At 27.4% G+C, this 14,685-nt stretch overlaps 1 protein-coding gene across 1 annotated transcript; it reads right to left on the reverse strand.

The window, feature by feature from the left end:
* Nucleotides 1-280: 280 nt before the first annotated feature.
* Nucleotides 281-1,921, reverse strand: LOC129871309 (zinc finger CCCH domain-containing protein 20-like). The gene has a single exon (XM_055946211.1). The coding sequence runs from the start codon at nt 1,904-1,906 to the stop codon at nt 695-697; it is 1,212 nt and encodes a 403-aa protein (XP_055802186.1). The 5' UTR covers nt 1,907-1,921; the 3' UTR covers nt 281-694.
* Nucleotides 1,922-14,685: the final 12,764 nt, after the last annotated feature.

Genomic DNA, 14,685 nt, shown 5'->3' on the forward strand with positions numbered 1-14,685 from the left:
TGACCATGGAAATTACTTTTATATCCCTTATATTTTAACTAAATTCTCAAACTACCCATTTTATTCTTTTAATCCTAAAATTCACATAATTTTCCTCATTTAAGCACTTTTATCCAAACACTCAACTGCTTATTTATAAAAATAACTTTCAGCACTTTAAGATTCTAAAAGCACTTTACACATAAAAGTTACTTTTTTTAAGCTCATCCAAACGGGCTCTTACTCTTAAGCTTATAACAAATATGAAACTCAAAAGACAAGAACAATTAACACTAAACAATAATAAAAATAAAAACATTACAAATATTATAATAAATGTACATACATACATTAGAAGGATTACAATTTGCCATTCTTCAAATATCAAAACAACACTACATTCCCATCTTCACTTTTGCCATTTTTGGCTAAACGTTTATATAATAAAATAAAGAAATCCTTCCAAAGATCGGGGTAATATTTTTTTTTAATGGCTTCCCTAAATTTCCTTCCTCAAAAAAAGTTCCAAAATTTTCACTTTCCCCTTTACAACCAAACATAATTCCCCATATCTACTACCACTAAATTCACACTATATATATAAAATATAAAATATACATAATCTCCTTCAATTTTATAGCTTCCAAAAATCTAAGTTAATTAAACAAGCACAAAAAAAAGACCCACCATTGATCAATGATTCTTGATTTTTTTTTTACTGGATCAAATCCGAAACCCACCCGACATCCGGGTTTGGACCTGAACCCGGATGCAAATCCGGATTTGGGTGACCCGGATCATCGAGTGGATTCTCCTTGCTCAGCTTCTGAAACATCTTCACCCTTAAATCCCTCCCTGATTCAACTCTCTCCATAACAGGTTCTTCTTCGCATTCCCCTTTTTCCCATAGATCGAAACACCGGTTCCTGGGTCGGGTCGGATCTCCAGATGGAGTTGCTGGCAAGCTACAGAATCCGGGTCGGATAACGGGTCGTCTGGGTGACCCGAGTACAGGTGAACCCATTTGTACATTCCATGATGAAGGCATGGAATTCAACCTGTTTAACTGCAGCTGACGTAAAGAAGTCATTACGTCATTCACCGAGTTCGATCCGAGTGATCGACTCAGTGAGTTATACGAGTTCGCCGCCGTCATCGGAGACATCGGCGGCGACTCCGTCGGCGGCGAGCTCGACTCAGGCGATGAAACAAAATGCAAATATTTAACATACCGTCGAGGTGAGTTCTCAAACGGATCAGAACCCGAACCTGAACCCGGACACACTACTCTGAGTTGCTCAGGCGAGTGAGCAAAGAAACAAACTCTTCTCTTACAGTTACCACCATCTTTACACGGCTGCGTACGATAGCGACCAGGGTGTAACCAACACTCAAATACGCCGTGTGCGAACTCACATCCATCACCTCTGTTACAAATCCCTTTACGAAAATCCGGGCATGCAGTACCGGAATAGTGATACTTCCGTGGATCTCTCCGACGAGCTTTTTCACCGGGATGAACATACGGGCATTCCGTCCAATCGTGTGACCTTCCACGTTCACATCTCTTCACTTTAAATTCATACATCCTGAAATTATCACAAGCGTAAACATCAACCGGAAGTTCAATCTCCCGATTTTCAAACTCAATTTCATCCATATCTTCCCCATCGTGCTGGAAAAGCAGAGAATAATCATCTTCAACAAAAGTACTGAAATTAGGGGTAGAAATGGAATTTGGGGTACTAGGGCTGCTTAACATGAAGTGCATGTTCGCCGTTTGATCATCTGAGTACGGCCACGGCGGAACGTCTACAGTCGAAATCCGGCGACTCCTTTCTCCGATCATCGTAGTTGGAGTTATGAAGTTCAGGCGGTGATGATCGGTTTGTATATAAAGGGGTGAAAAAAGTGGAGTCTTAACCATGGTTAAGAACACACTAACCATGGTTAAGTTAAACTGTGAGCTAGACATTTCGATGTTCCACTGCGGTTAAATTAATGAGAATTGCTAAAATTACACGCCAAGTAAATTTATGCAAATAGAAAGTTGTATTAAGCGGTGGGGTGGATTTTATATTTATTTTTAAAATAAAAAAATATTAAATATAAAAAAAGTTTGAATTCAAAAATTGAGTATTGACTTATAATGTAATTGAAAGGTGGGATCAGTATTTAAAATTTTAAAATTGTAACATTATGTTTTTGTAACTAGATTTTGAATTTAACTCCATATATATTCAATAAATATTTTAATATAAGTATGAAATTTAAATAAAAACTACTAATTAATCGAAAATGTATATCGACTTCTAGATATGATCCTAAATGTGATCTATAAAATCTAAATCTTAAATGAGTATTTAACTGGTACATAAATATGTCTTCGTTCTTAATCACATTCTAAATTTAACTTTTAGAAATGAAAAAATCTTTAGCAGGACACTTTAAAATGGAACTTTTCCAAGCGAATTCAGATTTGAGCTACAAAGCAAGTATTTTCGTCGTTTTAATTTAAATTTCTTAGTTTAATTGAATACAAAATTAAAAAATATGTAAGAAAATTGAATTTATTATTTTAAATTATATAGTGTATAGTCTTTAAATTTTACGAATTAAGCTTGTTATATAAAATATTGTAATTGAAAAGTTAATTATAAATAAAAAATTTAAAAAATTGAGACACTTAAATTGAGACAGAGACGATACCAAATATAGATGGGGCAAAAAGAAAGAAATTTGCTTGATATGAAAAAGGAAACTTGTTATAGATACAGATATTGTGTAGTGATGTGATTGGTTGGTCATGGAATTAAAATAAGCAATATGTTAACTTTAGAAAAATAGGAATTTACATTTGACGACTCTAGATTTTCCAAGGCGGCAGAAAGTCTTTTTGTAGACTTGAGGCGGTTTAAATGGAAAAATAATTAATGGCCCGGGAATTATGTGACAAGATTTGACATTTTGTGTTAAAAAGAAGATTGGACATTTTTAGCCATTTCAAGTGAATTTTGAGGGTATTGTTGTAAAATTCTTATCCACTATTCCACTTTGATAATGGTAAAAAAAAAAAACTTGATTAGTTAGGGGTAGTTTGGAAACTTACGGGTCGTTTGATCGGAAATAAGTTATTTCAGAATTAATTATCTCAAAATAAGTTATTTTATCATGTATATAGATAACATATTTTATCACTATATTATAATTAGTTGAATAAATATTTTAAGGACTATCTAATATTTTCAATCAAACGTAAAAATAATCTCGCATTTTATCACTGAAATTATTATATCCTATACCTCACAACAAATAACTCAGTTTTTATGTGATACCATTTGAGTTGACACGGTATTTAAGAAGGAAACAAAAAAAAAACTTTTGAAATTTTTAATCTAAAACAATCCTTGGATATTTGTCTAACTGAAAATTAGGGATGTGCATCGATCGGTTCGGTTCAGTTTTATTTATTATTAATTCGGTTTATCAATTTTTGATTTTTAAATACGTTAAACCAATAAGATATTTTTTATCGATTTTCGATTTATCGATTTTTTATCGTTAACGGTTCGATTTTCGATTTGCCCAATAAGAAAATAATCATAAAATAAATATATAACTTCTGACTTTTCTAACAATTTGGCGCGATGCAGTGAAACAAATAAATCAATTGTAAATATTTTGATATAGTGAAACTAAAAAGATAATGATAAATTGCATCAGTAAGAACAGATGTAGTACGGAAATTACATCAATTACATGTTTCATTCAAACACATAATATGAAATTTTTGATGTTAATCAAATTACAGATGTTTACAAACTTGCAAAAGCTACAATTACAAACTAATCTTTAGGTTTTGAGAAAAAGTAAAAACTAAAGAGATGTGAAGTAATATTGTAAAATGGGTGGACTGTGTAGAGTAGTGATATAGACATATAGTGTCTAGTTAGGTTAATATTTAATATTTATGAAGGGTAAAGTAGTAAATTACTATTGTCTTAATAGGTTATCAGTTTAGCCAATAATAAAAATCGTAACAGAATTGTTAACCCGATAATTTTTTTATAAAATCATTAAAAACCCGTGAACCCAATAACCCAGTAGGAATAACCCAATAATATTTTTTCGATTTGATTTATCGATCGGTTCAATTTTTACACACTCTAATGAGAATCATTTCATTAAGGATAAAAGGAGAATTTTAAAGTTAAATTAATTTAAGTTATAATAAGGTAACATTCTTTTTGAAACGGATCAAATTATTAATATAAAAATTAATAATATTTGATTTGTAATATAGAAATTCACTTAATTAATATATGTATAAAGTATAAGATAAATAAATTTAAATAGAAGGATATTACAAGTAAACTTACTACTCCATTCTTTGTTGAGGTAATTTTCAATTTGGTATATCCACCTTTAGCTTAAAATCACACCATTCTTTATTTTTTACATTCTTAAGCTTCACGTTTAGTTAAACTAAAATAAATCAAATAAAATGGAGGCATAAATAATTTCTATCAACGTTTGAACGTAAATTTCTAATTTTACTTTAAATGACCTACTTCTATAGATATAAAATAAATAAAAAATAAAAAATTCTAGCATGTTAAAAGGCAAAGATCTAGTGTTTAATCAAATATAGACGAACTATTTATTTTATTTATTAAAGATATGGATGGTTAGGGTATATTTTACTTTCAAATATTACAGTGAAATGGTAAGTACACCTATATTTTAAATATACTTTTAAAAAATAAATTAAGTCTAAAATATAAAATTATCTCTAATAAAAAACATTTTGTCTTCTAAAATAAATTTTTTCTACATAAATTTAAATTAATCAAATCTTAAAAACAAATAACAAAAATCAAGGTGGAAAATAAAAAAAAACGGAAGGTTGGTCCTCCATACTCTTTGTTTACCCCTTTCTATAAATTAAAAAACAAAGGAAGAAAAGGACTTCCATGTAAACAAAAACCAATGAAGTTGAAGATTATAGGTTATAGTCATATAGGCATTTGGGGGTCTATAAAATGTTATTTTCGAATATATCCTCTAAATTTATACCTAGTAGCTCAACAAATGGTAATAAACAAAGTACCTCAATTAATTAATTTATAAACATTTTTACTTTTTTGCCAACCTAGAGCAATATACTATTAAGCTAGAAAGATATAAAGATTAATTCACCCTTAATCAGAAATTTCGAATTCAAATTTTAGATATAGAGAATTTTTTGTTGGAACGCCAATGGATGCACTATTCGAATTTAATCAGAATTTTAATATGAACTCCAAACACCGAATAGAAAAGCCAAAAAAAAAGAAGCTAGAAGATATAAACACTTCCCTAAAGTATCAAATTATTTATCTATGCTATCTTAATAATAAAACAAGACATTCAAATTTTACTTCGTAATTAAAACATCTAATATTTAGTATTATGTTTGATTATGACTTCGATTCGAACCATCTCAACTTCTTTGTCGACAGAATATTGAAGTTATCTAACACCAATAAGCAAAGTACTTCAATAAAACCTTTTGTCTATATTTTTGCCAACCAAGAACCATATATTATTAAGCTAGCAGATATAAATATCTACCCTAAAGTCTCAAATTATTTGTCTATGCTAATAAATAATAATAATTAAAAAAAAAATTGATATGAACTAAAGGGGAATAAATTGAATAGATAAGGTTGGACACGTAGGGGTGAATTCATTTGATGGCATTCAAGAAGCACATGACTTCCCCCATATCTTACTTTGCAGAGTATCCAAAACTAAATCTGCACCTACTCTCAACTTTTCTTATATTCAGATTAATTTGCGTGTATTTTAATTATTTTATCGTAAATAAAATATAATAAAATTAACTTATAAATTTATGATTTTATAAATCATCTAAGTTTGAGGGATTAATGGATCATTCATTTATTAATTAAGTGTACTTTTAATTTGCCAATTCAATTCATCTAAATTTTAAGTTGAATTGGACTAAATAGGTGATTTGAATTTACGAGAAATTTTGTTTAATTTTTTTAATTGTTTGATGTGTTATTAAAATTTGATATACTTGAGCGCGTTTGAAAATAACCCAATATTTATTTTTTCTTGATTGAATTCATTTTAGTCAAATTAATTTTAATAAGATGAATCAAATGACCTATTCATTTGATAATTTAATTTATTTTAATCGGTTTAAATTCAGATTAACTCTTTTCATTTAGCCCCCACCCTCCATATAACTCTACTCATTACCACTTCTCGTGGTACTACCTACTTTCACTTTATTTTTTTGTTGGATTCCTATCCATCCACTTTTTAGGTTGTTAATTAATTTTTAATTGTACCATAGTTTACTTAGCTAACAGATTTAGTGAATCTAAAGTAGGCATATGTTGAACAATTAAAATATTTATATTTATAAGAATGGCGGATGCAAGATTTTTCATTGAGGGAATTTGAAGAAAAAATATATAGTACTTAAAGTTTGAACTTGAAATCTCAGAATTAATTTATAAACCTTCAATCACTAAATCAACTTCTAATCTTATATTTCAAAATTTTAAAATTAATATATAGACATAAAAAAATTTTAAAATAACTTACATATACAATATAATTTTTTACCAAAATAATTTAAATGAATCCCTCGATTACCTCTAGGTCTACCTCTGTTTATAAAGGGGGAAGTCTCATAAAGCACATGATTGTGTCTTTCGTAGACAAAAACCGACTTAGTCCATTAAATATAAATTTCAAATTCTAATCTTTCTCATAATATCATTTGAGTGAAATTATACTATACTTTTCTCCTTTTTTTCTATTACGCGTTGTCCTTGTCTTTTTTGCTTTAGTAATTTGGTATGATAAATTCATGAGTCGACCAATATAAATTCGCATCGTATTAGGCTATCTAAAAAAAAGATTTATTAATTTTTTTTTAATTTTCAATGCTCGAATTCTAGATTAAAAATTGAAAACAAATATATTCACCAAATGCATCACCCTCTATGGAAAATTAAAATTAAAATGCATCCCCTAAGTTTGTTGTATTATAACTATTTATTGTTTTAACACTTGGCACAAGGTTCAAGAAGTGTATAAATCTTGTTGGGAGGAATTTCTAGCCGACGCTATTAAAGTGAAATAATAAAGTCTTCTTAAATACATAAAATAACTTGCCAACAAATATTTTTTATTATTTCTATTTGATATCGAATATTCGTATTAAAGACTGATTATTTTAAATTTACATTGGATAAAATTTTATTTAAGATAGTGATGGATTCAGGATTTTTATTCAGGGGAGTCGAAAAATAAAAATAAAAATGTGTAAATTAGAATGCAAATACAAACATCAAAGAAAAAAACTTTTAAGTTATTCTGAACTTTTTTTTAATTAGTAGTTGTACACCAACAAAAAATTCAATTTTGAAAAATTAATCAGCCTGTGCAACCAACAAAATCAAATCTGCAAATTGGAAATAGTATTTGCGGCCCATGTTTGGGAGTCTAGTACGATTAGACTATCTCTTCTTTTTGATTTAAATGGCTCAAAATTAATATATGTACAAAAATATAAAAAATCTACCCTTATAATTTGTTGCCGAGGGATTCCGATCCCCTTGGCACCCACGTAGGTCCGCCTCTGATTCAAAACATCTCCTTACTAAAAATTTTTTCATATCCAAAATTTAAATTCAAAATCTATAATTAAAAAAATAATATGCACAACCCTATTCACTACACCACAATTGTTAGGTGGTGCCAATGAATTTTAGTTAAGATGTCATATGACCTTCACACATAAACGAGTTTAGAATTTGATGTCTTGAGTTTCTATAATTATTTTAAATTAATATATGTACACATATATTTCATTTATTTTTGTTATTTATCGTTTTTTATTTATCATTTTTAATATATCAAGATAACATAATTAGTTTTTCTATTTAGTTTATCTTCATTAATAATTACTTGTTCTTTATTAATAATATATATATTTCTTTAAAAACATGTATAATCTAAGCCGAACAAATAAAAAAATTATAAATTATAAATTCAAAATAAACAAATAAAAATATGCATTTTAACGCTTTATAATCCAATCAAAAGTTCGATTGTTCGCCTATTCACCTATTACATGAGTTGGATTTATAACGTCGTGAGCTCAACCCCGACTCCCACTCCCTTGAAATTGTCAAAGTCAAAAAAGAAAAATTAGGTGGGGGAGATAAATCACGTGATACCCGGCCACGAGTTATGTTTAAGTCGATGCCACTATAGTAGGGGACAATATTAAAATCTAATTTTGTCGTACCACTCTTTTTGATTTGTACTATGAGCTTACACGTGTATATTCTCACACATTTTTTTTTTGGAGTTTTCATATATTGTTCGATATTTTTATTGAAGTTCAATTAATTTAAATTTGTATCGTATAAGGCCTCATTCTGAAAAAAATGATCTCTATCAAGAATTTTTTCCTATTCAAGCTTGAATTCGAGACCTAAAGTTAATGAAGAAGCAATTTCATTTACTGTACCATATTATTTGATAATTTCACTCAACTTTTTATTCATAAAAATGTTTCATAAATATTTATATCTAAATTCAAACACTAAAATTAAATTATAAAAATATGATTTGTTCAATTTATTTAAGTTTCTGACTGATTATTAATTCACTCATTTATTGACTTAACAGTTTATTTTAACTCATAAAAAATGAGTTGATCCGTCCAATACGTTCAACTTCAAATTTTGCATTGACTATCCACTCATTTTATTTTAGCCCATAAAATATGGATGGATATATAATTAAAATTAATTCATGAGAAATTTTATTAAAATATTTTATAAAAATACATTTTCTCATTTTATATATCATCTAATTTTATTAGATACTGAAAATTATATATAAAAATTAATTGTAATTCTGATATGTTTTTAGTCCATTTAAGAAGTATTTGTTTTTAGTCCAAATAACTTTTGAGATAGTCAAAAAAAATCCGTCAATTTCTTACTGAACATTTATTGTAGATTCTTATTATTTTTTTGTAATATAGAAATACTTATTTTTAACTTTTTGTAATATTTAACAATCCCCTTATAATTCCTAAACTAAAAAGTAGATGGAATTTTGTTTAAAGGTGTCACTTTAGTTGAATGATTATGATGGTGTTCTATTGATGATGATGGTTACGAGAACAACAGGCAATTGAATAATGTTCAAGAAATTTCAATTAGAATTTTAGTTACGTCTGATTAAGGGTGTCAAATTATTGGATTTAATTGAATTTTGAATAAATAAAATTCATAAAAAATTAGACCACTAAATCACCTAAAATTCACTTGAGATTAGACAAGTGAGTCGACATGGACTAAACAATAATAATTCACACACAATTATTACCACGTTCTAAAACAATCATTTTTCTCTTATAATTTACTTTATTTCCCACACCTCACTCATGAGATTTCATTTAATATGTTGTTATTGTATAATTTACTTGATTATCAAACAAAATTAATGGGATAATACACAAGTATCCTCCTCAATTATAACCGAAATCACTAGGACACACTTAAACTAAACTAAGGTCCTATTACCCTTGAATTATTTTAAAGTATAATAAATACACTCTAAACTTATATAATCTTTCACGTAAAGGAAGGTGCTTTACACTCACCTCCACTTCAGTGCCATGTCAGTGTCACGTCAGATCTTAAAAAAAATCGTCCGATCAAAAAAAAATTATAAATTATTTTTTTTAAAAAAAGAATTTAATTTAAATTATGCTCGCCATATATTGCCTATACTAAATCTCTAATATGCAAATTTTTTTTCTTTCGAATTTTTTGAGTAAAAAGGAAAAAGAAAAAGAAAAATTATTCCGATATTATACAAATTGATGAATATCTGAAAAAAGATCACCGGCAATTTAAGTATGTTGTGAAAAAAATATTTATATTTCTAAAAATGAAAAAAAAGAAATTTTAATTAAAAAGATATCAACTTAAGTTTTAATGTTAACTAAATATCCAATTGAAAATGGACATGTGTCCAAATTAGTCAGATTTTATACTTATTTTTCGTCTCTCACTTGCCTCAAAGAGAGTGAACACGCTCTCTATGCCATCTCAGCACTGAAAGATGTGTTTATTATAGTTTAAAATAATTTAGGAAGGTAATAAAATCTTAATTTAATTTAGATGTGTCCTACCGATTTCGGTTATAGTTGAGAAAGTACTTGTGTATTATCCAAAATTAATTAAAAAATTATTTTATTGTGACAATATGCAACAAAACAAAGAAAGATTGAAATATTTGGACTGAGTATTTCAACTTTCAAGGGTCTTATGATTCACATTTAACCCAAATCACTCTCTCTCTCTCTTTTTTTAATGAATTTAGCTTTAACCAAATGAGTTAAAATAAAATGAGTTAATAATTGGGTGAATTGTATTGATTATTTTTTTTAAAACATATTCAAAAAAGTAGTTAGTGATGAATACTTCTATCGTTTCTCATGAGTTATTTGAATTACGTATTTAACTTAAATCATTGTAATTTCTAAACGGGGAAAATTAAAACACTCAAATTGGATAGAACTGGACAAACAAATGAATGGGTTCAATACCATTCAAATTTAAGTTTTCTTGAAGAATTCTATTTTTATAAGCTGTTTTCTCTCAATCTAAGCATGACAACCTTACGTATGATACATGTTAATTTTTTATGTATCGTTTTAATTTTATCAGATAAATTTGAAGGAACTTATGGGCTATTTTATCGCACCAATAATATGTACTTAAAGGTCTGCTTGATAAATAGTAACAAGTTTGTAACACAATCACTATGTCATTTTAACTTTTGTGATGTCTTATTTTGGTTTGATAAAAAGAATAAAATTCAATGATAAGATGTGACATAATTAAAGCAAGAAGAAATCCATTAAGATATATTGCATGAAATATCAACCGTTGAATTAATATTATATAGTGTAAAATATAAATATTCAACAACATATCGTGTCTAAAGTAAAATAGCTACCGTTGAATGTCATATTCAACAACTCAAATAGTCCTAATCAACCATCACATCAAACATTGGCTAATTTACACAAATATTCATTTTTAGGTTATTATTTAAATTTTATCTAAATAATGATATATTTAATGTAGTCTTATAAGTGAGGTTTGAGAAGAATATATTGTGCATAGTTTTGTCTTTACTTTGTGAAGGTATAGAAAAACTATTTATAATAAATCTTTGACTCAAATAAAACATATAAAAAATAAGTATGAAAAAAAATACAGTAACAAATCATGCAAAAAATAATAAGAAAAAAATAATTAACAACAACAGATAATACGATAGCTGAATCTAAAGAAAAATCACCTTTTTGAATAACGTTAAAACTGAGTTTAATATCTATTCTTATATTATCCAACCTTACGAATAAAATACTATAACATATAATTTGACATTTGAAAAAATATGACATTTTCATACTGACCTTATGACCCAACTAGCCCGTTTAAGTGGGATAGTGGGCTAAAGGTTACATGGTTATTTTAAGAAGATATGTCTTTAAAGACCACAAATTTAAGGGAGAAATATTAAAGATCACCTCGAAATACGGGTAATTCGATATTTTATCATAGTCAATTTACTAGGTCTAAATTTATTATGGGATGGTTTAGTAATTTTTGTAACATATATACATGATTCGAGCTAAGACTATTTAGATTTTAGAAGAACACACTGTAGGAAAAATATGAGTATGATGATAGTCCATAAAGGTAGGTACATTTATAAATGTGATAGTTAATTATTGAACGGTATACTATATGTATTTGGTGAATGTAATACGCTGTAGATCGTTGAGTTATTGAAGATCCAGCCCATGAGAATTGCAATTAGGGCCCAAATTTTAGTGCTATTTCAGGCCCATGTTTTGTTTTGATATGAGCCCAGTTGCTGACCGAAAAAATTATTAAGGAGAACACTTTTTAATAAATAATTACTGATTTTAGCGATACTTTTTATTTATTACCATTTATAGCAATATTATGACATATCTGTCATGTATTTAAAGTGAATTATGCACGCAATATAAATGTATTATACTTGTTTGGTAATAAATTGACATAATGTATTATAAGTGTATTAAAGAGTGTGATAAATTTATTATCCATAATAAAACTTGTACTAAATGAGTTTTATAAATTATTATTGCTAATATGGATGAAAATTATATTAAAACTATATTATAAATGTATTATAAGTGTCCAATAAAAAAAATATTATTGCTATAAATAGTAAGTATTTTTTTAATATAGTATATTTACGTAAGTTTTCCTTGCCGACAAGGGGTGGTCCTTGATTATATTTCTTTGTTATTTTCATTTGATTAATTATACGACAGTCTCTTAAACTTGATAGTAAATTTTATTTAAGTACTCAAATTACGACTTATGACCATTGATCACCTGAAATTCTGAACACATGATAAAGTATTGTTATTAAACACATTCGATTTATTTTTTTGGAAAAAACTTGAGCGTGCACTTGGATGACCATTACGTAGATAAGTTAACAACTTAAAATATGTTACTATTTACATAAAAGGGTCTAAAATGCCCTCGAACTACTGAAAATGGTAAAAAAATGCCCCTCATCCATCTATAGGGCCTAAAATGCCCTTGACATTCACCTTTAGTTCTAAAATTGATCTTTTCTTTGACGGAAAAGGGCATTTTAGGCTCAATAAATGGACGAGGGCATTTTTGTACCATTTTCAATAGTTCGAAGGCATTTTCGGCCATTTTTTCGTAATTAAAATTCTGTTAAATAAATTTTAATTTCTAATTACTTTTAAATAATTAAATTGTAACCAATAGATGTCCGCCACTTGTTTAAAAAAATTATTCAATTTATTTAATTAAAATTTTGTTAGATAAATTTTGATTTATAATTAATTTTAAATAATTAAATTGTAATCAATAAATGGCCGCCATGTGTTTGAATAATTTTTTAATTAAATTCAATCTATTTAATTAAATAGTAACCAATAGATGGCGCCACATGTTTGAATAATTTTTTAAAACACGTGGCGGCCATCTATTGGTTATAATTTAATTAATTAAAATTAATTATAAATCAAAATTTATTTAACAAAATTTTAATTAAATAATTTGAATAATTTTTTTAAACACTTGGTGGCCATCTATTGATTACAATTTAATTATTTAAAATTAATTATAAATTAAAATCTATTTAACAGAATTTTAATTATGAAAAAGGGCCTAAAATGCCCTCGAACTATTAAAAATGATACAAAAATATCTCTCATCCTTATATTGGGACTAAAATGTCATTTTACGTTAAAGAAAATGTCGTTTTGGACGTAAAAGTGGATGTCACGGACACTTTAGGCCCAATAGATGGATGATGGACATTTTTGTACCATTTTCAATAGTTTGAGGGCATTTTAGGTCCTTTTCCGTACATTTTAATTATATGTATTAGTCTCAATAAGTTATTCAATCTTAGGCATTTTTATTAATGTTGATATGTATAATTAAAGAAATTAATATATTTATGCGACTCCAACACCATTTGTGTGCAAAAGCGAACCCACGTGGTGGTCCGTTAACTTCGAACATATAGGCTAGATTGGATCATTTGGTCAGGCCCTTAGACCCCTGTTTACGAACTAAATTCTAGATTCGTCTCTGCTTGTGTGCCTTTTGATGTTTACGAATTAAAAGACAACGTACCAAGATAGCTCAAGCAGATTAGTATCTTAAAGTCAAAATTAAACGGAAGCTTTAAACTTAAATTGTTAATAACTTTATGCAATTAATTTATTCTAATATATATATATATATATATATATATATATATATATATATATATATATATATATATATATATATATTCAATTGTTAATATAATCATTCTTATTCTAAATTATCTTTCATGAGACATAGTTCTTCAAATATGTCAAGTTTTTTTTAATAATTCTTTTCTTTTATATAAAAAGTTTACTTTTTTCTACACATAGTATTCAATATCTGTTAAAAATAATAATTTATAACTTATTATTGTCAAAAAATAAAATCCCTCAAATTTGAGAGTCTAGGCGCATGTCTTTTTTTTTAACATTGTCGAACCGCCCGTGCGACGTACAACATGCAAGTTTAATTTCCTGGCTTTTGAATAATATTGGAGAATGACAGCTTTTTAAAATGTTTTTTTTTTTCAATACCAAGTTGCAAGATATTTTAAAAAAGAATAAATGGAAATATGAATGTCACAAGACAAAGATGGTTTATCCTTTGCATAAAAAAAAATATGCTTAAATTGCCGGTTGCACTTTTGCAAGTTGGATATCAACCAAACATAATTTTTGAACATTTAATGGATTGCTTAACTAGTGGACAATTAATTTTGACATCATCATTTAACTTTAACTTGTGTTAGTTTTTTAAAATTATTTGCACTCACTTTCACTTCGAATAACCTCAAAACATATGATATTCGAAGTTATTTTTGATAAAGTCTAAGTTCAAACATTTTAATTTATATGAGTACATGTTAAATGGCAGAGGCTACATAAGTTATTTCATGAAATTTTCTAACCATACAATATTATCATACGTTTAAAATCATAAATTTCAA

Source organism: Solanum dulcamara, chromosome 10 (genome assembly GCF_947179165.1).
Source record: "Solanum dulcamara chromosome 10, daSolDulc1.2, whole genome shotgun sequence".
NCBI lineage: Eukaryota > Viridiplantae > Streptophyta > Magnoliopsida > Solanales > Solanaceae > Solanum > Solanum dulcamara.

Bases quoted from the DNA above. Each gene is read 5' to 3' on its own strand.
- LOC129871309 (XM_055946211.1), bottom strand. From the start codon at position 1,906: ATGGTTAAGACTCCACTTTTTTCACCCCTTTATATACAAACCGATCAT.